The sequence below is a fragment of the Strigops habroptila genome, chromosome 2 (assembly GCF_004027225.2).
Source record: "Strigops habroptila isolate Jane chromosome 2, bStrHab1.2.pri, whole genome shotgun sequence".
NCBI classification, from domain to species: Eukaryota; Metazoa; Chordata; class Aves; order Psittaciformes; family Psittacidae; genus Strigops; species Strigops habroptila.
The window spans coordinates 32025353-32049902 of record NC_044278.2 but is presented as its reverse complement, the minus strand read 5'-3'; the positions used below and the strand labels follow the sequence as shown (position 1 = coordinate 32049902).

Genomic DNA, 24550 nt, shown 5'->3' with positions numbered 1-24550 from the left:
CCCCCAATTTTCAGACAAAGTCAGCACTGGCTGGACCTGTGGAGCTGTGAATCCATTAGGTTGCATTTATTTCTGTGTGCTTATGCTGCGGTGGGGCAAGGAAAGCAAGGAACTGTTAGGAATACCTGAGTGTATTGTTGTACTTGAGAGGAAAAAAATCTGTCCCAGGCTCAGTCACCTTACTACATTTTCTCTGTATCACAGACAAAAAGAATAACATGTAGGATAAAGACACAAATAATTTAGTTTTTTCTCAGGTATTTACTTATTCATGTTGTGAACCACTGAGTAGGATGTCAGTGAAAATCTTGACCTTAACTGACTTTAATATAACCATCAAATGCTTTTAATATTCAATAACTTCTGTGGGGTTTTCAACATTCTTCACAATTTTCAGCTTTTCTTTAAAACTTTTGTCAAATCTGCATGTTTTATTGAGACTTTGACATTTAGTATTGGGCCTTCATGATAAACTGTAGTTTTAAACTGCATTGTCATAAGTTGATTTCTTTGTTATGTATCTATATTTGGAAGATGTAGAGCTTTTCCTTGAGATAAGCAACTCATATATGTATAAATAGATATTTACGTCTGGAAGACTCAGTGCGGTGGTTTTATGCTGCCTTACAAAAAGTCTAATAATACTTAGACATTGTGTAAATACCTCTATTCTAGTGAGATTTCTCCTCCCTCTTCAAGCTAATGCAAGCAAATTGTGTTGAACATTTTTATGGCTGTTTGGAAAGAAAAGTCCCATCAGAAGTTATGGTTCAAACACTCTCATTTTAATATGAAGTGAATTAATTGCTATTAAAATTGTTATTTTTTAAGATTACAAGGGGAAATGGCTTTAAACTGAAAGAGGCTAAATTTAGATCACCTATTAGGAAGAAGTTCTTTACATGAACCATCATGAGGGTGGTGACGCACTGGAATGGATTGCCCAAGGAAGTTGTGAATGTTCCATCCCTGGAAGTGTTCAAGGCCAGGCTGGACGGGGCTTTGGGCAACCTGGTCTAGTGGAAGGTGTCCCTGCACATGACAGAGAGTTGGAACTAGATTATCTTTAAGGTCTCTTCCAACCCAAAACATTCCATAAGATTCTATGTTTATTTACACTAAATAATTTAATTCTTGTTCTAAATCTTACTAGTTCACTGTTATAAAAAGCAAACACAGAAAATTTCAGTTGTTCTTAGACATCTGTCAAACCTCTGCCTTTGTTAGAAAGCGCTTCTTTTTTGAACATAATATGATTTATCTCTTAGTCCATTTTATACCCTCTGCTATGGAGAAATTTTTATTAACTTCTATTTATATCATACGAAGACCACAGTTTTTGTTGTACTTGTCAAGAAATACATTGATATTATGCACAGAAAGTAAATAACCTTGTAAAACCAACTTTACTATGTCACTGGATCATCAAAAAGCTGGTTTTAGTTTTTGCTTTCTGCTATGAAATTTTAGCCTCCTTATTTGACTGGTCTGCCATTCTGAGGTACCTGGTAAGTTGTGCAGATTCTCATGGCTCCTTTTGCTTCCTCTTACAGTGCCCCCTAGGTTTGTGGTTCAGCCCAGCGACCAGGATGGGATCTATGGAAAAGCTGTAATTCTCAACTGCTCTGCAGAGGGTTATCCCGTTCCTACCATTGTCTGGAAGTACTCAAAAGGTAGGATTCCTCCAGTGATCACTGGGGACAGATTAATTCTGGTTTAGTAGAAGTTTACTCAAGCTGTAATTTCCTGATTTAATCTTCATATTGCAGAGACTGGCAGGCTGCAGTAAGGGAAATTTCAGTCATGTTTATACTGTTTTTATATAATTTCCCTAAGCACTTAGTGCTGGCCATTGTCATAGGCACAAGCCTGAGGTAGGCGGACTTTTGGTCTGCTTTGGAGACATCCTGGAGCTGTAAATGTGTGCCTGGGTTAACTATGGCCTCAGCAGGCAAGTGGTAAAAGAGATGGCTGTGAGAAAAGAAGTACTGCTTTAATTGAAACACCCTCAGAACAAGGTTCACCAGCAGCATTTGGCTGATTTTTTTCCCCCTTCAAAATTCATGATAACATGGCCAATCATATCTTTTCAGCAAAGAAGAAAGGTCAGGTAGCATTAGCATAAGAAGTAATTCATTACGCACTTTACATAATGCTTTAATATTTTCTTCTCATGTAACAGAGCATTAAAACTGGCCCTACTTGACCCCCAGTAACCATAAGAAATTGACTGCTTTTTAATTAAAATGTGCTGCCTTCTAGATTGTGTCTTCTAGCCAGTTGTCTTCTGGTAGGTTTTAGCAAGAAAACGAACTCTCCAAACACTGTATCCAATCTAAATGAGTTAACTTTAAAAATAAAAACTAGGTGCTGTTGAGAAGAATCCTTATGTAATATTCCATGTAATTTTTGGTTTCCTTAAGATCTATAATATAACTATATTTGAAGATATACATTTATATTACATTTATGTTATATTTTATTTATTATAATGTAATTATATTTGACAAAAAAAGGTGAAGGAAGAGAAGTGCTCATGTTAAAGACTATTTATGCTTTTATTTATAAATTCTGGTTTATGGCAAGAGGGATGCAGAGCTCCAAATTCCATTAATCTCATTGGTATATGGGGTTTTAATTATGAATATAGGTCACGATGAAGTAGTTCTGTTTTGTTGTGTTTGCATGCTGAAGGAGGAGGCCAAGCCAAGCTAGCTGGGTTGTAATTAACTGTGAAAAGTGGCCCATCTTAATAAAGGGGAAATGGATAGTAGTTTGATTTTAGTGATGCTCTACCCTCAAGTGACTGTTTTAAAAGTTTTCCGCTAATAGCTCTGAAGTTTTTAAGCCAAAGAAAGTTTTAGTATAAGTGATGTAGGCAAAGCCATCAAACAAAATTTTGCCCAAAATAACTCTAGGTGGAAAGATCAGTATTGTTACAAAAGTCTGTATTTTGCTGACGGATGACTGCAATTTCAATACCTAGTCTAACTAAGGTGCTCTACAGGTCTATGGGATACATGCTACATCTTCCTTTAAAGAGAAACATTATATAATTAGTTTGTGAGCAAGGTTTGTGCCCAATTCTGAAATAATTGCTGAGGCCATCAGGAGTAAAGCAATCGGATCATAGTTCATTTGTAAGTACCACAACAGAATAGAAAGGGCATCTGTACAGGTAAGTTTGTGTAATTGGCTTTTCGTGTCCTTAAAAAATGGAAAAAGAGGATTCATTTATTTGTACATCAGGATAGACAGGTAATGGAAATGGACTTGCTGTCTCTAAAAAATAATTACAGTGATCAATATAGATACCCCATAATCAGCAAGAAGCTGTTGATTTAAGTCCTTCAAACTTAAAGAGGCAATGGACACACACTGAAACACAGGGGCGTTCTGTCTGAGCGTAACGAAACACATTGTTACTGTGATCACTGGCAAAGGTTGCCCAGAGAGGCTGTGGAGTCTCATCCTTGGAGATATTCAAAACCCATTTGGACATGGTCCTGCGCAACCAGCTTTTGGTAGCCTTTCTTGAGCAAAAAGGTTGGACCACATGACCTCCAGAGGTCCCTTCCAACTTCAATCAGCCTGTGATTCTGCGATTCATGAGCATGTAGTTCTCTTGCAGATCATGCATCTTTGTGTGTGATAAGCTGCAGTCACTGCTCAGGTAGGACTTTAGATGTAATAGCAGTAACAGTGCATGTGAAGAAAAAGAAGCCTTTGCAAACTGGTACACAAAATTTTTCCTACTTGTAGCTATCCTCAGGAGTATTAGCCCATTCCTTTCTGGGAACACCGAATTTTTCCTAGAATTTTTCATGTGAAAAAAAAATATAGGGAGTTCTTGCATCTATCTACTTGGGCAATCACTTGCAGACTTGCAGGTAGAGTTTGTGAAGCATAAATGTAGGTTCCAACTAAATGACAAGAAAAATGGCTTATTAAAGAAAAGAAAACAAACAGTGAAGGGGTAAATGAGATATGCATGTGAATAAAATAGTTGAAAAATGAACAGCGGTAACTTATTTTTGTGAAAATACTCTCTCTTTAACATTCCTGAGTTCACAGTATTGGCCGCCAGACCTTCAGGGTAACTGTAAGTCCCTGAAGCAAAACTTTTGTAGGACTAGAAGGACTTTTAGTATGCATGGCTAGTCTGTTTTAATATTCTAAATGTTGCATTCATAGGTTGTTATAGCTTGCTATTTTATACTAAATCATTCCCCCTAATATTTATTCATCATATTTTCTCCTGGGCTGACTCAGCCAACTGTGTATAGTCATTAATGCTGACATATATTAACTTCGTGTACAGAAAGCAGTATAAGAGAATTCCATTGAAGAAGACTACTTTACAATTTCACTGAAAAATCCCATCTGCTGCTGCCAAAATAAGTTGTGAAAACTTCTGTTACAAGAACTGTACCTTAATATATACTTAGAGAGTCCCTAATGATGGAGGAACCTGAACTTGTGGTGGGCTTCTGGACAGTATGGCATGTTGTCAATATGGCAGCAACCCCATCCCTATTCCCTAAATCACCCACTATCTTATTTTCAAGGAAAAGTGGGTTCTTTCTTAAAACCAAAGTTGATACAGAAATCTTTGGCTTACTGTCTCTTTATGGACCTTCCATTTTTACATTACCAACAAACGTGGCACCTCATGTGTACTTAATGGTCTCAGCTTTTTCTTTCTTTCTTTTTCTGTATTTCTTTTAACAGTTTAAAAAAATACTGGCTACAAACATGGCAGAATAAAGATTTTATGTGTCATCAGTCAGCCAGCAGTAGGAGGAAACATGCAACACATGCAGTTTTCCATGTTACCCGAAGTTCTGTAAACAAGGTCCTAGAGGTCCCTTGAGTATACCATGTTTACTACAACAGAAACTCCTCTTAGTCATAAGAAATTCATTTGGTGTATGCATTACGGATGCATACTTATATGAATGTTCAGCTGTAATTGTCAATAATTTATCAGCTTCTAAATGTGAAACAAGTGTTCCTTTTTACCCATGAGCAGTCTGAAAATCTCCGGTTTCCCTCTCCCTCTTTCTGGTTCTTCCATTCCACCTTTGTGCTCCTTTTCTCCCTTTACCTTTAACATGGGCAAATTACTCCTACAGTTACATTCCAAAAGCCTGTCTTCTTTCCATTTAATGAATTCAGATTTGGTAAAGAAACATTCCATTTGTTCTGATGATGTCAGAAGCCATTCAGATTTTTATTGAATTAAGCCTCTAGAAATAGGAAGCTATAGTTTCTGCCTTTGTTTTTATTAAAAAAAAGAGATACTTTCCTTCCTAACTAACCTATTTCCATGGGGGTCCTGCTTTAGGTGCCGGGGTTCCACAGTTCCAGCCGATTGCATTGAATGGTCGTATCCAGCTTCTTACAAATGGCTCCTTGCTGATTAAACACGTGCTGGAAGAAGACAGTGGATACTACCTCTGCAAGGTCAGCAATGATGTGGGAGCAGACGTCAGCAAGTCCATGTACCTCACTGTTAAAAGTAAGAACTAAAACACTTCTCTGTGATTCAGATTACCATTGAGTGAAAAAGGCTTGTCTACTGCATCTTCAGTTTAGAGCGAGGGCAGATGGGGAGGGAAGTGAGAGATTTGTTTTGTTGGTTTTAATTTGATGTTGGCATTCAGCTGCATGTGGTAGCACCTGGAAGTTAATACGGTTAATAAAACAACATTGTTTAGTAGGGGGAAAAAAGGGGACCTAAAGATGAAAAGGATTAACATCTCATTTCAAAAATTTATATAACGTCTGAGCTACAGCTGAGTAATGAAGGGGAAGTAAGAAAATTCTTTGGTCCAGGGTAAAAAAAAACCTAACAAAGGAGAAATACCCACAGAAACTGTTAGAAATCTCAGAAGTTGAAGAAAATATGGATTTAAAACTCCCTTAAACAATTGCATAGAAAGATATTATAGGTATAATTACAGTAGATACCACAAGATGCTGTAACATACTATGAGGTATTACAGGTGCAGCCACAGTAGTCATTTTGACTTAGTCACTGCGAGTAACTTTCAGAACATACATCCAATTCTGTTGAATTTGCAGTGCGTACACAACCTCAACGTATCTGTACTTTCTGGGTACAAAAGCAACCTGACTTTTAGATGCATGTTAGCTATAACTCCTTCAAACACGAACATAGCTGAGAATATAGAGGAAATATTATGAAAAAAGAAGTTGTAGAGATAATATAATTTCTCACTAAAGAAAATAATTGACTATTGACACTTCAACATGCCAAATGTTCCTGGCTGACCTGTTAGACTAGTATTGATGGAGGTCACCAAGCCATGCACTTTCATGTTTGTAGGAATTTTGAAAATAGACTGAGTGCTTTGAAGTTCTAAGATGTCAATTAGCCTGAAAAAGATTTATTCTTGAAAGTAAAAAGATTTTCTTTTTTCTTTTTTTTTTTTTTGTTGAAAGGAAGGAAAATCCAACTTACTCTCCATTGGTGAGCTATATTTTAGAGCATTAATGTTTAGGTTTAGGGGCATTGTTTGTTGTAGTATCAGAGAATGAATAACTAAATCCTGTGAAAGGAAAAGTGCTAACTTTGTTGGATTTGAAAGCCCCAGTACCTCAGATGTCCTCTCCACTCTGATATACCACATTGGCTTTGTCTTCTGAAAAATAATATGATATCCCATTATCACAAGCAAGTGCGTTAATTGCGTACTTTTTTCTGTTGATCGGTAGAAGTTCCAGCTTCTGCGGTTTCCGTAACTGGCCATTTTGGGGCCAATCTTCATTTGTAGTAGCAATGCACGGCTGTAGTATGCTACAGAAAAACAGCTTTCCTCTGGTTGGCAGCTAAGCACACTGCCTGTCTGATCACTGCATGCAGTTTCATGTGTGATAAAAGAGCATCCCTTATCAAATAAGAGCGGGAGCTTCCCTGGAGAGTCAGTTGCTGTTTGAATCTAATGAAAACCCCTCCAGCTCTGACATAGCAGGCAAGCACGTCTATACACCCTCGCACATCCACACTAACACACATACTGCTCCCAGAATGGCTGTTAGAGCAAACGCTGTTAGCGTGTTGGTGTGTGCATACAAGAGGCACAGCTTTAGCTTTATAATCAAGCACGCATTAAGGAGAAGCTGCTTTGGGGAAGTGCGCCATGGTGGGCTTTAGGTATAGCTGGATTCCCTGTTCTGGTGGCGTGGTTATGGTACGTAATATGTCAGGTGGAGCGACACCAAAGCGAAGGCCTGGACCTTTATTCTCTCTGTATCTTGTCATTTGCTGTTTTCTTTTTCTCTTTAGTTATTCTGTCTTTTTTACCGTCACTCCCACAAGCCTGTTTCTGGACCCTAGTCCTCAGGTATACCCCTACTACTAGATAAAAACCTTGAACTTCCTTGTGATGAATTGGTTTCCCTCTCTCCTTCAGTCTACACATGGGTTGTCTATGAACAGTAGCTCAAACCACCTGATAAAAAAGAAGAGTGGCTTAGATATAGTCACTGATTGTGAAACTAGACTGCCTCTCAGAAAGAAAGACATAGCAGCAGTCCCTTTACAACCACTTCCTTCACTTCTTAACTGCCCCTTGTTACACAGATACCTTCTGTATGCAGATGTTAACCATTGATAGCATCAATGCGAATTTAAAAAAACCAAACTCTTATGCATAGTTAATTCTTCTCCTCCATGTTTGATAAAAGTTTCCACCAACTCTGTTAGTAACATTGCTGGATAAATTTTTGCTTTTCATAGATCCTATGATAAATCTCTTAAATATGACTGGATGCTTTACTCTTCCAGAATTTCCATTTTCACTTGTATCTAAACAGAAAAGCTACTGACCTTTGATGTCAAAAGAGGATAGAAAAATTTTTGTTTTGGTAGTTCAAGAGTGGACAGATTAAGCATCAACCTAATATACTTCCATGACTTTCTACCTCTAAAATTGACAGACTTTTTCTTGGCGAAAAGCCAGCTAAAGTTATAAACCAACTTGGCCTGCTTAACAAGACTTTTAATGCTGAGAAGGAAATGGTAGTAATTCCGGATAAATGTTTATATACAGCCTCAGCGTTTGTTACATGACACCTTCAAGTCAGAGAAGCTGGCCCAACTTATTTGCTGAAGGGAGATTGTATGAGGAGGGACTGCAAAGCAAAAAGATGAGAACAAAAGAAAGAGGCTTCAGGAATACTAACAGAAATGTGGAAAGAAAAAGCTGTCAGAGTCAATGCTGAATCAGGAACCACAGGGCTAGAATGGTAGCCATGAAAGCAGAGCATCTTCACTTAGCAGCTATTATCCTTCTCCTTTTCTTTTTGAGAAATGGGCATAAAAATCATGATCAGTGATTTTTTCTCTCCTTCTGAACCAAGGATAAGTAGTTCTCGAATTCTGTATTCACTAAGACATACAATATTAGAAAATTATGAGAGAGATCTGGAACAAGGAATCTAGTGCTGTCTTGAGAAATGACTCCTGGTGCTTGGGATGAGTAGAGTTCTAAAGAATTTCTGTAAAGGATAATGAGCCTTTAACATTAAGAGAAGAACTAAAATTATTTAAAGGTTGCCTGGGAGTCACAAGCGAAGAGATGTCTGCTTAAAATGGACTGACTGCCTGCCTTCATCTGAATAAATGTCACACTTCCTAATTCCACTTTAGGGGCAATATATAACATGATAGAATGGTATCGTGAAAAAAATTCCCTGCTGAAGAGCAAGCTTTCATTATGGTATATATGTTCCTATGTAAATAATCTGTTGAAGTTAGTCATGTTAGCCCTGCCCCTTCTCAAATCTCCCACTTATTTTCATGTCAGTGTGGAACCTGAGAAGTTTTAGTCTGATAACCAAAACATTTCCAACAAATATTGTCTGTCAAGAAAACAGAATTGCTTCATTCCCTTACCTCTCAAATATGCTTCTTAACTATTTGCATTATATGTGTTTAATACATAAACCTATATCCATCATTCAGACCCACACCTCCTTCCAGCAGGAACATACTAATCCCAGCTAATACCTTTAATGCTAAGTTTCTTCAACAAATTTTTTTAAACTTTAAAAATTGTTATCTGTGATAAGACCTGCTGGAATAACAGAAAAGGCTATTTGGGAATGGGAGTCTCATCACAGTATAAAAGTGTGCCTAGTGCCCTGTTTCTGCAGCTACCTGGGTCTTGGCTGTGGTCATTTACCACCCTGTACTTCTGCTGCCTCTGCTCCCCTTATAGGGCCTCTTGTCCATGTTGACCACAACTGATTTCCAGGAAGATCTGTTTATTTCCATCTTCAGACAGTTCATGGCATAAAGAAGCCCCAATCACATAACTAGCTACCACGGCAAAAGAAACAAAAAATAATAGTAGTTCTAAACACAACTGAACCCAAAAAATGCTTATGAAGGAAAATTCCAAATCTAGTGAAGCTGTTTCCTCCACTGCTATCTAACAGTTGTTCCACTGTATGGATGAAGCACTGCAGCATTTGTTTATTAAAATGCATAGAAGTCTATGCCTGGCTTCCTCTGTGAAACTTTGTCGGGGCATGGTAAAGGCACACTTCCCAAATGGCCAGTCAAATGAGTTTGCTTTGCTGCAACATCTGCAGTAAAGCCAGCAAGCTGTGGTGGAGAGTTCTCTGTGCTCTGCTCACCAGGGTGCTTCTAGATAATTGTTTTAGTCTTTCGGAAAATAATTCCTTGTTGAGAATATAGGAATGTTGAGATCTCTCCAACTGCTACTTTTCCTTGTATTTGAAAAGAATCGAATTTATACATAAATGTTAGCCTTTTGTTTATGTCCAATTTCTTTTTAAAAATGCATATATCGCACAAGATGTCAGTAAGTGTGGCACTGGCTGTTCTGCATTTGCAAAGCTAGATTATCCATGATCTGTTGTAAAGGAAGATTAAAATCACCATCCCTGACACCTTCAAAAAATGCTTATAGGAAGAACAGTAATCATATTATGTCAAATTCACCTGAGCCCAGTTATTTTGGTATTTCTTAATCTGTCTGACGTGGTTTAACCCCAGCCAGCAACTAAGTACAATGCAGCTGCTCACTCACCATCCCCTGCTCCCCCCAGTGGGAGGGGGAGGAGAACTGGAAAGAAGGTAAAACCTGTGGGTTGCGATAAAAAAAGTTTAATAATTGAAATAAAATATAATAACAATAATAAATCGTTAGGAAAAGAGAAACAACAAAAAGAGAGAGGAATAAAACTCAAGAAAGCCAAGTGATGCACAATACAATTGCTAATCACCCACTGACTAATGCCCAGCCCATCCCCACATCGGCAATCAGCCAACTCCCACTAATTTATACACTGAGCATGATGTTCTATGGTATGGAATATCCCTATGGCTAGTTTGAGTCAGGTGTCTTGTGTCTGCTTCTGCCCAGCTTCTTTTGCCCCTCCTCACTGGCAGAGCATAGAAAGCTGAAAAGTCCTTACTTAGAATAAGCACTACTTAGCAACAACTAAAGCATCAGTATATTAACAACATTATTCTCATACTAAATTCAAAACCACAGCACCATACCAGCTACTAGGAAGAAAATTAACTCCATCCCAGCTGAAACCTGGACACTGTCTTTGATCCCCATTTTTTCACAGTCCCATGATCTGTAAATAGTTTTTTTCTGTGGGGGGCAAAAAAAACCAAACCAAAAACCACAAACCAAAAGAAAAAAAAACCCCAAAAAACCCCAGCCAACCAACCAAAGTCCCCTGGTCTGTGTACACTGCTTTATTGTTTTATCTTCTTGATATTCTGCCATCTTTAAACAAAAGTATTTTTCATTTCTTTGTTTCTTCATACTAATTTTGCAGTTATTTCAGGTAGAGTACATTTTTGTCCAATGAACGAATTTGGCAAAAATTGGTGGAAATGTCTAGTTGGAGTACTTGCATATGTCCTCAGAATTAAAGAGTAAGGGAAAAGGAAAGAAAACCAAAAATAACTTCAGTGAAGTGAAAGTACTCTTGTATCCCAAAGTCTCCTTTCTCATGAGCTTGTGAGCTGCCCTTTTCTACCTTTGGCCTTAGGCTCCTGACAGATAGCTCTCTATTTTACCACCTATATCTTGGCAAACAAAGGCAAAAACTATGTTAAATAGGAGTATGTGAAAGAACTACAGTACAGCTCAGTTTAAAATCCAGTGGTGGTGGATTGTAACACTCTATCTGTTTTAATTATTTATTTTCATTAAATGCACAGTCTAAAAGATGCTGTAAGAAAGTTACGGTAAATCTTGGAAACACAAAAATTCTCCCTAGACACAAATACTTTCTCTTTTTAGTAAAACAGCCCTTTTTTTTCCCCTGATGAAGTCCTCCTACTATGAGAAATGAACAAAGTCTGAATGCTGTTTTCTGCTTCTTCAGACCATTGGCACAGCTTTGATTTAGGGACTTGCACTTTAATCACCCATCATGTGTCATTACCCCAACAGGCGGCAGCAGCCGCAAGATACAAGCTCCAATAAATTACACTGAAAATCGGTGAAGCGATCCTTTGTTGATTTTCCTTTACAGCTATTCAATGGCAGATCAGCTGTCATAACAACACAGTGCCTGTGGCAACAGGGTGAAATTAAACGTGAAGTATGTTCAAGGTAGCTGGTAGAAAGCTGGAATATCCCTTTTCTTCTGTACATTTAAATGCTTTCTACTTCTCTCAGTAATTTGCCTGTGGCAATTGGCTAAAACGAATGCTTTCTCTTGTAAGATAATTGCCAGATGTACTGCAGTGCAAATACTTAAGTGCTTTTGTATGCAAATCTTTGCAATACTCTCATTTAAGGAAAAGAGGAGAGGTAAGGACTTCTCTCTTTTGAAAAATATATTTTTCTAATTGGGTACAAGGAGAAAAACAATATAGCAGCCCTTTTTCTTCAAGGCTGTTTGCACAGCAATGTTTCTAGCAGGAAGGTGAAACATTTCTCTTTAGCTAGCTAGCTAGCAAAATGCACATAGGCTCTGCTGTACCTTTTCCATTTGTGTGTGGGTTCTTTTTCAGAATAGTCGTCTCAGCTTTATGCTGCCCAAATAGCAACATTCAAAAGGAAGCAAGAGTGAGGTTTATTTTCAGTTTTCTTTCTATTGAAATATTCATAGTAGATGCAGAATATTGAGTCTTTCATGAAAAAATGAGCAGTTTAACAAAGTTGTGGTGATTTCATCTTTTGAATGGCTTCACAGCTTCACTTTTCATAGAAAGCCTTGTAAGGGGTAGGATTTGCAAGCTATGTAGCTAGCTGTTGTTTTATTTTCTCCCTTTACTGAACACATTAGTAATACTTAAACACAGCCAAACCACAGATATGTTAAGTGTCCTCCTTTCTCAATCTTAATACCTTGTGTGCTGTTAAATTACTAGCTTATTCAGAGAAGATTCTACATGGCTCTTGGATTGCAATAAACTCTGTGCCCAGCTTTGGCCAGCTGTGGTCAGTAGACTCTGAGGAACAGAGTTAATTTCAGATCAAGGATTACAGCTCCTATGTCTCCGAACACTGCTGAAACAATACTTGAAAATAACATCTGCTGTGCTCTCCTTTAATTGAGATGGTGGCGTTGCAGTGATTTATACAAACTAGATAGATAATCCATTCATAATAACCTTAATCGAGAAAGTAAGCTCACAAATTTCAGTATATTGTATTTGGCAAACACTGCAAACCCTACTGTGCTAGAATACAATAAATGGCAATCCTGGAAGACTCTTATCTGAGAGGAAATATTCTGGAAATTATTCTTACTGGTAATTTAGAAGGTCATTTTCTTGAAAGAGAATTTAAAACGTAACTATTCAGGTTTAGGCTTGCCTTCAAGTGAAATGTGAATGCATACTTCTGAAACACAATATGTCTCAATAAACTTTTAAGAAAATTATGTGCCAGTAAGCATAGGATGCTTGACAGACAGATTTTCAGGATTATTCATCTTGAAGTTACCTGTTACTCATCTACCAGGTTTAGTTTAGTAAACATTACTCCTTCTCCTAGTTTGATAGGACAGGTAGAAGATCCTCAAATCTCTGATGGTTCATTGTTGTCTTCCTTTCCAACTTCAGCTGCTAAGAGGTTGGGCGAGCTGCTTCTAGCTCTGCCACTGTGCCTCTCCTGGGCTCTGTGCTGCTTCTAAGCCTTGTTTGAGAGAGTGGGCAGAGACCATCTGAGGGGGTGAGTCACTGATAGACCCACAGTAGCTCAGCTGACTCCTTTGGTTGCAACAGCTTTGCAGCACACAGAGCATATTCAGAAGCACAGCTGGGGACCACTTAAGTGGTTGGAGCTGGATGTGATGGCATTAAGAGGCTGTGGTGACATCTATCATATGCGACCATATCAACCAGAAGATAGGGAGAAAAATGAATCGACATGGTAATTAAATTTGAACACTTCTCTCAGAAATTCTCATCAGAACACACCACTCAAAAATTATTATTTTCTTTTTTTTTCTGATGTTTTCTTGAAATTATGAAGTGGTTCTAAATCTCAAAGTCATTTACACAAGAGTATGTCTTCATATAAATAGCATTAGGACAGTGTCCTAATAGGTTATTTCTTTTTTTCCTTTAATCCATGTGGTAGAGGAATAATGACTAAACACTAACCATGCCCAATGTTCAGTAGTGATGTTTACTGGTTTACCTAGAGTTAAATTGGTTTCAAATGCAGCATGTATGTAGGTACAGAGTTTCATTTTTTCTTGAATATTTACCTTAAGGGGCATTTAATGCTTATAGAGTATATAATTCCCCTGGTTTTCATGCTTCTGTTTTATTAAGCCAAGTAATTTTTCTAAGTAACAATTTACAATATAGGTGCTGCTATGAATACATCTGTTTCATTTGTGGGGTGGGAGCTGTATGCAGTGTGTTTGCGGGGTTTAATGTTTACTTCTAGTGGAGGAAGTGCATGTGTGATCTATTGTTGCTTATTTTTACATTTGCAATGTCATCAAGAATTGGGCCTACATCTCACTAACAAAGATTAAATAAACTTAAACCAAGAGAGCATTGTAAAGCAATAGTGGGATATAAATTAATTTAGCTGTGTGTGCCGTATACATGAGTATTCCACTTCAGAAAAGCTAGCTGTTATAGTACCATGGTTTTCCCTTCCCTTTTTAATTTCCCTTTTTCTTTCCCCTTTCCTCTCCCCTCATCTATTTTCTCTGTATCTAGTCATGCTAGCTTTAAGGTACATCTCATTTACAAAGTACCTATGTTCCACCAGGGCAAAGTCTCAGGCTCAAAGAGGATGGTATTCTTGTGTCTCACATCATTTTCCCTTCACACTCACTGGTGCTGCTGCTTCTTCCTTGCTGTCACCATTCTGCAACCTCACGTCTCTACCATAATTTCCTCTTTTTTAAAAATCCTTTTCCATCCATATTCATTCTTCTATTTATCCATTTTAGAGCTCTCCATTATTATTCTCATCTGAGTTTAGGATTTGCAGAATGCGGTTTGAACAGCAAAAATAGTGGACAGTCTTAAATGACAGTATTTCATCTTACATACCACAGATTCTTCTGCACTTTGAATGACCCAATCAAATCTTTTTCAGCACAGGACCTGTGTTTCAAAAGGTTATTCACTGTTTTTCATTATTGAATGCTGTTGTAGGAACCGCGTGGTGATTCTTTATGAATTTTTATTGTATCTATTTATTTATTTAGTGTGGCTGATTGTTTACACTTACCTTTAATTTCATGTATAAACCTAAATTTTGCATAAAAAAGGACAGAGACAATGAGTTATAATAAATATATACATATATTTCACAATATATTAAAATTATGCAGGATATAAACTACATTTGAATATCAGTTGACATAGATGCCAAATCAGTTACATACATTTTTCTGTATAATGCTCCTGTAGTAAAAAAAAAAAAAGTAAAAATGGTAGTTTAGATGCACATATTTTATGTTTCGGATAAGAGTTTATTTCTTTTAAATATACTAAATGTCACTATTAGCCAAAGACAGTCTTTTACAACTGCTTCCATCAGTGCAGTTTAAAGCTTTTTTTAAAGCAAGCAATTTTGCCTTGAAATATAAAGTAAGTGTCATTTTTTTGTAGTACTTTATTTTCTCTTCAAAAAAATTTTTCAAGAATTGAATGGTAGCTTTGTTCATATCCGTCTGTGAAAATCCTATGACAGTACTCAATATAAATACTGTGTATAGATTCTGTGATAATCCACATAAAAACAAAAAATAAATTTAAATCTGGGAGGCATAGAAAAGGAACAGAATATACAAGGTAGGAGGTAGAGCTGTCTACAAGCTGAAGAAGCTGCATGCAGGAGAATTTAAGGGATTGCTTCCTATACCCCTTCCTGCTCTGCATGTCAGGGATAATCAGAAGAAAGGATTTGTAAATGCATATTTTCTTTCAGCAATTTAGATGTATTTGGTTTCTGGGAGACAGATTTTCTTCCCCCTAGATTGTGTTCCTAAACATTACGATTCATCTTCTGCGTCAATGTCTGAGCTCCCTTCACATTGTTCATTCAGTAATTTGTTTGATATGTGATGCTTGAACATATCTTAATCTGTCACTTTTATGTTTCTTGGGAAAAAAAGGAAGTGTCCATTTATGGCCACAGCATTTGATTTCGGAGTGTCTTTATGGTATAGATAACTAAAGCATGGCTCCATTTTTAGATAAATCTGATTAGGATCCTGCAGAGTTAATGAATGAATTGATTTAGTCTGTCAAACCAGGAGATAATGAAAGAATGAGCTCTTACTGTTGGCCTAATTACTTATGATTAATCTAACCAAATCCTTTTTTTTTTTTTTTAACTGTCTCCATCAGGCCATAGAATAGTTAGTCTTACATTCACTTTTTGTTTTCTTTTCCATACTGAGATAAAATATTTGATCATGTAGGAATTGTGTTGTCCAGGCAGTGTGTACATCTTTGTGACATTAATTTTACCTTCTCTGTCATCATTTATTCAGTGCTCAGCTTCCACTTGGCAAATTCCTGGTAGCCCCTCGGAAAGCAGTGTTGTGTAACTGTATGGATGTAGGTGAACACATGACCAAATTCAAAAAAGAGAAATGGTTCTTCAGGGTGGAAATAGATGCTATAGTTCCAACTACGGTTGTTCGCTTGTGAAACAGTATTTTCCATTAACATTATAACCTTGTTTAGAAATATGCAAACCCTCCCGCTGATTTTTCGAAAGAGTAAGCAACAGTATCCATGAAGAATTTAGATGTTTATTGAAAGTTGCCCACTGTACGCATTTATCAGAACATTAGAACAGACCTCTCTGTGCCGATGCAGATAGGTCCATGTGATTTAAATCTTTGTAGATGTGGCAGCTGTGAGTCTACATCCTGGTATATTTCCTCATGCAAGCTGATGTGTTCTCAGGCAAGTGAGGAAGCAGCCTAGTGTGCCAGTTGTTGGCAAAGATGTTATTTAAACTTCTGGCTTTAATGATTGAAACTTCTGCTGAAAGTTTCCATACTTCATTTTCAAAAATATCACGTGATGTCATTATCCTGTAAACGTCCAGCAAGATCTGTTTCTCTATTTGATCTATATAAATTAATGGACTCAGTTACCAGCATCTCTTTGTGCGCATGTGCATGAACATGTGGGCACTCACATAAATGTGTTGTTTGATGCTTACTGAAAAGAAAGAATGCAAAAAAGGAACAAAACCTACCCAGATCTGGTCAGACGATAGAAGTTTTTCCTGATTGTATTTCTTTTGCTGTTTACTTAGCTGTAATGCAGCTGTCAGGGACACACATGAAATGATCAATCTTTGGTTGATCAGATGGAGGTTACTGATTTCAAATTTTTGCAGCAAAGAACAGTTACACTTCCCTTTTTTTAGCAGGAAAAAAGAAATAGAGCTATGATGGGACTCCTGCTTTCATTAAACACAATTCTTCTTGTCTGTGACACTCCTGTTATTTTTTATTTTTTTTCCCATTACATTTAATTCCTTAAGGTATATCCTCAAAAAAAAAAAAAAAAAAAAAAAAAAAAGGCATCTAAGCATTATATTCCTAAAGCCATTTCTTCATTCTTAAAGCAGAACCCTGATTTATAAAAGTAGTGTGTATACAATTGTATTTCACATAATTGGTGACATGCGGAAGTATGCTTAGCAAAGCAGATGGCTATTAAGAAATTTTCTCATATATTGCTAGGAGTTGGTTTGGAGTTTCGTTGTTGTTGTTTTAAGATTTGGTTTAAACTTTAAAGGAAGAGTCTGTGCATATTTATTGCATGCCATGCTTTGTAAGTAGATGTAATTAAGCTCCAGCAAATGTTATAAGTCTTTGGAAATGCAGCAATTGATGTCAATAGTCTGGTTTTCAGTCAGGTTTACAAGTTCTCTCAGTTAGTTTCCCCATTCTGAACTTTTCTTGTATTAGTTAGAAATAAACAGCTAAATCATATTGTCAGTGACCTAACAAGAACATCTTTCTACTAATTGATGTGTCATATTGAGAGATAAGTGAGAAACAATCCTGTTCTCTTACTTCTGCCTCTTTCCTCACAAAGGACAAAGGTTTTCAAAGGATCAAATGTCTTTTCTGAAAGATAAATTATATAAACTTGTGACCACAAAATGAGAGAGAAAGAGACAGGAAAAAAGAATACCTCAACAGAGCTATTACATAAGTACATTTTTCTGCAAATCAGAAAGTAGAAAGAGCATCTGTTAGAGAGTTATTTTTCCTGACTTTTAATTACTAGTCATTGATTTCAGTAATTGCACACATGTACATACACAATAGTGCAGCAGGATTTCACTTCTGTGGTCTTATCTCAAAAATGGCTTTTAAAATAAGTGCCTATTACTGTAAGAGCTCCGTAAGAAAGCAGTGCTCTGCTATTTTTGTCTTACTTTGCAATGCAGCATAACTGTTGCATTTACAACTGGTACAAGCTGGCTCTTTGCCATGCACTTAGAGCTATAAACCCATACTTTCAGCAAGGAAAATCTCCTGCTATCAGATTTTTAAGTGGTGACTTGCCAAGCTGAAATAAGGAAGAACAGACTTTTCATAAGTAGGTTGCATATTGTTGTTGAAAATCCAATTACCATTTTCTAAATGCCCATCTCTAAGATTTAAATAATAGTCAAATACAGTACCTAGCTTTTAAGGAAAATGGGCATGCACCTAAATGGTGAGGAAGACCATTATAGGAGTGCATAGCAATACTGGGCGCCCTCAGGAATTTTGCTGACTCCATGTAGCAGCTGTAATTTAGGTAACTCACCAGAGGAGGCAGATGTGAAAGAGGACTTCTGAGTTTTGATTGTTTATAGTGACCCTTGCCTTTCTGGATCTACTTTGTTTTGACATTCCTAACAGTATTATTCATTGCACAGGGGTGCTAAGACTCTTCCTTTTAGATCTTAAGCCTTCCAGTGTGAAACTGGTAGGCCTCCCAAAACACTTTAAGAGGTATTAAAAAACTAAGAAAGGAGAGAACGACCTGGCCAGAAGGAGTAAGGCTGGTGCTACCCAATAGTATCTTGGCTAGGATGACTAGGCCTTCTTCCTTGCCTGTGATCTGCTTTTAACCGTTGCTATCTAGTTATTTCACCTGTTAAGGTACAGTAGCAGAATAAATCTGCCTCTGTTCTAGAAGAGGGGGCTTAAATGTACAATTCAGTGAGCATGGATGAGCCAGTGGCTTGGCATTCTGCTGAGCTGTGGTAGGGTGTCCATGAGTCTGCCTGGCACAGGGGACATGCAAAGAGGTTGACAGTTAAATTAGTTGACAGTTAAAGACATTGAATTTCCTCTCATTTGCTGTGAGGTAGGAATGTGAACTTGGGCAATTACCGTGGCTCTGCTGACACAGAGTAAGTTCTGTGTATGCTACAATTAAACAGTGTATTTATGTGCTTATATGCATATACAAATACATGTGCATGTTGTCTTCTGCAATTCCCAGTAAGTTCCTTACATCTTGTCCATATACAAGATTATTTCTACTTTTGCTAATTATTCTAACATATTCTAACTGTAACATTACTTATCAGTAACACTAAAAAGTGTGATATACCATCTAACTAGTTCAAGTCAGGGGGAAATATGTGCTCTCTTTTGTCTCCTCCCATAAAGCTAGTGGGGGTATTCCCCAAGTACCATTGGATACGTAAGCAGACATATTTGTTGAGTCAAGCCAGGGTTATACATTTACAGTGAACTCTGGCATTCCTGTTTTGACTTTGTGGATTTTTTTAATTTGTTTTTTGCTTTTCCAGAATTAAGCATGTGAACTACTTGCAATAGAAATACTTCATATATATTCCTTGATTGTTTCTATATCTCCTCTTGTTTTGTATGGGTGTATAAATTTTATTTAACTTTTGGCAGCATTTTCTTTTAAAGTGTTGTTATAAAGGATGTTATAATCAATAATCATAAAAAATACTGCAAGAAATGGACAGTATGTGAACTGTAGATTTTAACAGTATTTCATATAACATTACTGTAGGCCAAGACTGAGAACTTCCCAATTTTTACGATTTGCATGGCAGAAAAAGCACACTTTGTACTGAATCAGGAGCTTTGTTTGTGAGGAACAGTCGTTCTTATTTTTAGTATAACCACAAAAATTTTTGAAAGACAATCATACAAATATGGAACATACATGTACAAATATAGATATAACATCTTTATGAGGTAGAGAATGACTTCTGAATGTTAACTCCTTGATTATGTCTCTCACGTCAGCTGGTGATGATAGTGCTCTAATTTACTTTTCCAGAAGTTCTGATTTTGCATTTCTTAAATTTTTAAATATATTCTAGTTTACATCATGAAAATAGGTATCGTTATTTTATTCAGTTGAACTTTAAAAAGTGTAGTTCATGCTGAAGTACATACAGTGATGATTATTCTGAAGTTACAGAGTAGAAAAGGCTACTATGTAAATACATATTTAATGTTTCAAGCCTCAGAGCAAAGTAATGATGTGTATAAATCATTATTTATGCAATATACTCGTATAATCCATGTTTACCCTATAGAAACAATATGTAAGAAATAACAGAAAAGTCACAAATACTGACATTGTATAGCTAGTTATGAAGCAGTTGGACAGGAGAAGTATTTTTGGGTCTCCTAATATGCTCTCCTCCAGTGCCACAGGAAGAAAGAAGGCACTGGTAACTCTCAAAAAACCATTTGTTTTTGTTTTGGAGGAACATATCCCACCACTCCTATTCTGGAAAAGCCCAGCTAGTGCTTCATGTGCCCTTGAACCCCATTCAACATTTGTGCTTTGGGTGCTGCTGGGAGAAGCAGGTCTGCTCACAGCTCCCCAGCTCCCTCCTATCCTGTTTTCATCATTCTGGAGAATTCAGCATGATCCAGTCTTCCTTGGTTGTAACTTCTGTGAGCAGTCTATTTTCAAGCATCTTCACAGGCATCCAGTCTCATTCTAATCTCTTTTGACACATTGTAGGCAGTTTTCCTGAGGACTGTATCTGTGGCAGATTGGAAATTTCATTCACTCCCAGCTATTCTGGTGTGGCTGTTCTGTGTGCAAATATCTCCATAAAAATATTTTGTGTGCTCAAACAAAGCCTTCTGGAAATCTGAATAAAACAAAATTCTCTGTGGCATTTTACTAGTCTTAATAGAGAAGAGTGGATTATCAGGCTTAAAAACAAATTTAGGGGGTCTAAATAGATACGTATATTATTTTAGGAAGCTATAAGCAGTGAAAAGCAGAATTGAGTCTGTAGCAAAATCACAACAATTAGACATTTCAGTATAATTTAGACATTATACTAAAGCCATGGTGTGTCTAACATCAGGACATCGAACCATCAAATAAATTGGTAAAAATTTGATGGCAAAAATAAATTATATATTACCTGGTCAAGAGGATGCCCATTATAGCAGGGAGGGATAGAAACTTTTAACTTTATATAAGAAAGCTTCATGTGTCTGAACTGCCTTAAGACAGTTTGTTTTCTATGCGGCATGCAGACACGGATCTAAGAAGTGTGCTTTTCTGTCTTACAGCTTACAGGAGAATGAGGAGATGGCATTAATGGCAGTGGGTTTGCTGTCTACATGTCTTCAGCTTCATTATGTTATCTATGTAGGCTGATGAACTGTAATTGTTTCCTGGCTACCGCTGGTAGGAGATAGGGTGACAAAGGGTTTTGGAGCACTGCTAGGTTCCTGTTTCTCTCATTGATCTCTATGAGAACAATCATTATGATAATGATTCTAATCCAAGCTTCTGTAATATAACTGAGAAATAAATGCTTCTTGGTTAATATGCCTCAATTAATGGGTCACCCAGTATAGCTGCAGCAGGTTGCAAGTAAGTAGCTTTCAGGATCTGAGCGCAAATGATTATAGGTTTTCTTTCCCTTTTTAGATGAAATGGATTCATAAGCCTTACTCAAATGAATCGCTCTTGTAGTCATTAATTATAGTATACACATGTTAATGACATCATTATCAGGAGATAACATAATGTCCTAAGGACCACGTGCTACAGTTGTTTCCTGTGCAAACAATTGTGCTTGATAACACAGCCTGTCACAAAACGTCAAAAGAAACCACATGGTGTCTTGAAATGATTGTGAAATTATCATGTGTCACAGCTACGTGTGTCATAAACAATACCATCATGACTGAATTTTTCATTAGCTTCTTGGGTGGGGGATACCGAAAAGAACAAACAATTAAGATCTTGAACATCTCAAGTGCAGCACATAATGCAGCACTGAAGTCTTTAAAGCACACCCTGTGACTAGATTAAAATGCATTACTTGTGAATTGAGGATATGAATAGTAACAGGCAATATTAAGGACATTGGGAGACTTTTTTCTTGTTTTTATTAAACACAAGCAGGAAGGAATTTTTTTTTTTTTTTTTTTTTTTTTAAACATTCTACAGTTTAGTTCTCTTCTAGCACCTCCTTTCTAGCTTGTATGAGGACTGGATAACAAGATTGTAAGAGTTGCCCATCTAACTCTTATTTTAGCAACTGAAATCCTGGTCAAGCAAAAGTCAGTAACAGAGCTCCTCTGGGCTTCTGCAGGACCAGAATTTCACCTCTGTGGGCTATCAAGCTCCGAAGTGTGAGTGATCTCACACCCCTTTTGTGACAGAGCAACAATTTCGAGCTCATAGTTGACATGTGGGTTTTACTCTTGACTGTCACAGGAACAGAGGTGCTCCCATTATCCAAGGCAGCAGGGCCAGTGGGTGTCCCACAGCACTTGACTACTAAATTCTCCCTGGCTTTGTCTCTGTACAGCTTAGTTCAATAAGAAAGACTGAATTCCTTCTTTTTGTTATCTAAGGATTTTGGCAGTCTTACCATCTTTTAAAGTTTTCCTTCTGAACAATGAAAGTGACAATTTATTGAGCTATATATTTTTTGTTTTCTTGTTTTTTCTTTTACCTAACTGAGAAACATGATTATTCTCCTTCTGGAAGTAAGCTTTGCAAAATTGCCAAGAGCCATGGGTTCACCAGGTACAGAAATGTTCAACAGTTTTCCCCAGGGCTGCAGAGGCTGCTTGTTACAGGGCTGCCAGCAGCTTTCCTCCTCTAATGCTGCCTCATCGTACAGCTATGTAGGACCGGCTGACAAACAGCTCCCTAGAAGACTTGTCAATATCATCATCTTCCAGAGCTGTGCTTTCTTTAATATACAAAACTGTGTCTTTGGATGCTGTGATGATAACAATAATTCTGCTTTAGTCATGCAGTAACTGTCAGTAACAATGTAGACAGAGTGCCACGCAAACTTTGTTCCTCCATCATCTTTCCTTAACTATTGAACTTCAGAAGGTGCGTGCTCCCGAAGCTGATGTTGCTTTATATGAAAAATACATAGGAGCTGACCAGGCTCCCTGAAGCATGTCCAAGATAGCTGACATGCAAATATTTTAGAAAATTTAAAGTTGAAAGACTAGTCTCTAAAGCAACATCTTGGTTCACATTTTTCTGCTTGGTGGTTCTAGGTGATCCCAAAAGAGAAAGAGAAAACCATCTCAGAGGCTATGCTTGAATTATATCTTTCCTTACCAGTAATAACGACATAGAAATTCTTGACAGATGACCTGTTTCTGCACTTCCGGAGAGGTTTCAATAAGATTAATATAACGATTTTGATTCCTTTCTGTTTTCACCTGAATTGGAGTACCAAATCTTCCAATGTTTCCTACAAAACTAATTATTCAGGTTTACAGTCTTGCTGTTACCAGCTAGCTCAGCCCTGATACATGCAATAAATTACCAGTGACCCTTTCTTCACCTCTTTGACTCAGAGTCCCATTCTCTGCAAAGGACACTGTCTAATTAAAAAACACAACAGGGGCCTGCTCAGACAGGAGGGTAGACTTAGGCGGGGGTGAAACTACGTGACATTACAAGAATTTATTCTGGCAAAATCTGAGGCAAGGAACGTGAGCTCTGGAGGGAGAGGTGTAAGAATACTGAGATTTATGAGAGACTGGCAGAGCTGACAATAGAAACTGGAAGAGTTACTGGAGCTGCCAGCAACTCTGCAAACTTCTGGAAAGAAAATCAAAGGATTGTTATTTGTTAGCAGCACTATTAAAAATGTATTTAACTGGCACAGGGCTGAGAAGTTTTTTCCTTTCTTCAGTGCTGCAGTTATGATTGCATTTATTTTTTTTTTTTTTTCCACACTTCAGTAGAGTTCAGTTTCTTAAAAAGCTGTTCATTGTAAGACTAGTTCTAGGCACTCTGTCTCTTGGTTGATGCCACTCATACAGAAAATCTGAGTCAAGTAAACTGTGTAAGTACGGAAAAATTTCAGGAACCACACAACTTTAAGAAGTTTCGAAGTTATCCTTGGGAAACCTTTGTGAAATGTGAGTTTGGGTCTTTTTAGTTCTGTAACTACCTCAAAAGACAGTAAACATATGATACGTATTATCTGTAGAAATAATTCACTAGTTAATCAGGGTGTATTTTTGAAGACTTCAGTTGCATTCAGGAGTGTTCAGCAATTTTGCAAAGCAACTTGAACACCTAGAAATCAATGAAGGAACATAACATCTGACAAAGAAGAGGGGAAATAACCTTCTAGGAAACGTTAATTTTGCCACAGAAAATAGAGTAAAATGCCTATGTGGCATTAAGCAAGCCTAGCCAGAAAGCCAGTCTTCTTTCTTGCTTAATTTGATTTATTATATTTTAACCAAGTGCATGATCAAAAATAAGGCAGAAATAGAAGCAGCATCATCACCAACTGCATAACCCTGAGCACTGCGTACTCTGAAGACCTTATCTTGTGGGAAAAAAATGTTTGTGTAAGTAAAGAATGTCTCATCAAACATGATCACAACAAAATAGGAGACTGCTTGGAAGTTTCAGTTATTTTATTTATTGAAATTTTGGGTGCTTGAATTTACCCCCTTTTTTTTTTTTCCTTAATCCATATTTGATTAATCCAGAATGAATATCTTACAATTCTGTATATACTTTAATTCTTATATATTTTTAAATCTGCCATCA

The 24550-nt window shown here is 37.2% G+C and overlaps 1 protein-coding gene across 4 annotated transcripts in view; it reads left to right on the top strand.

Annotated features, from left to right (window-relative positions):
* DSCAM (DS cell adhesion molecule) overlaps window positions 1–24550 on the top strand; it is a 476005-nt gene that overhangs the window by 326644 nt on the left and 124811 nt on the right. For all 4 annotated transcript variants that reach the window (XR_003990146.1, XM_030477062.1, XM_030477064.1 and 1 more), the window contains exons 10-11: window positions 1554–1673; window positions 5348–5521. Coding sequence is in view for 3 of the 4 variants with exons in the window: in XM_030477062.1 (XP_030332922.1) it covers window positions 1554–1673; window positions 5348–5521 (294 nt within the window). In the remaining variant the exon portion in view is untranslated. The remainder of the gene's footprint in view (window positions 1–1553; window positions 1674–5347; window positions 5522–24550) is intronic.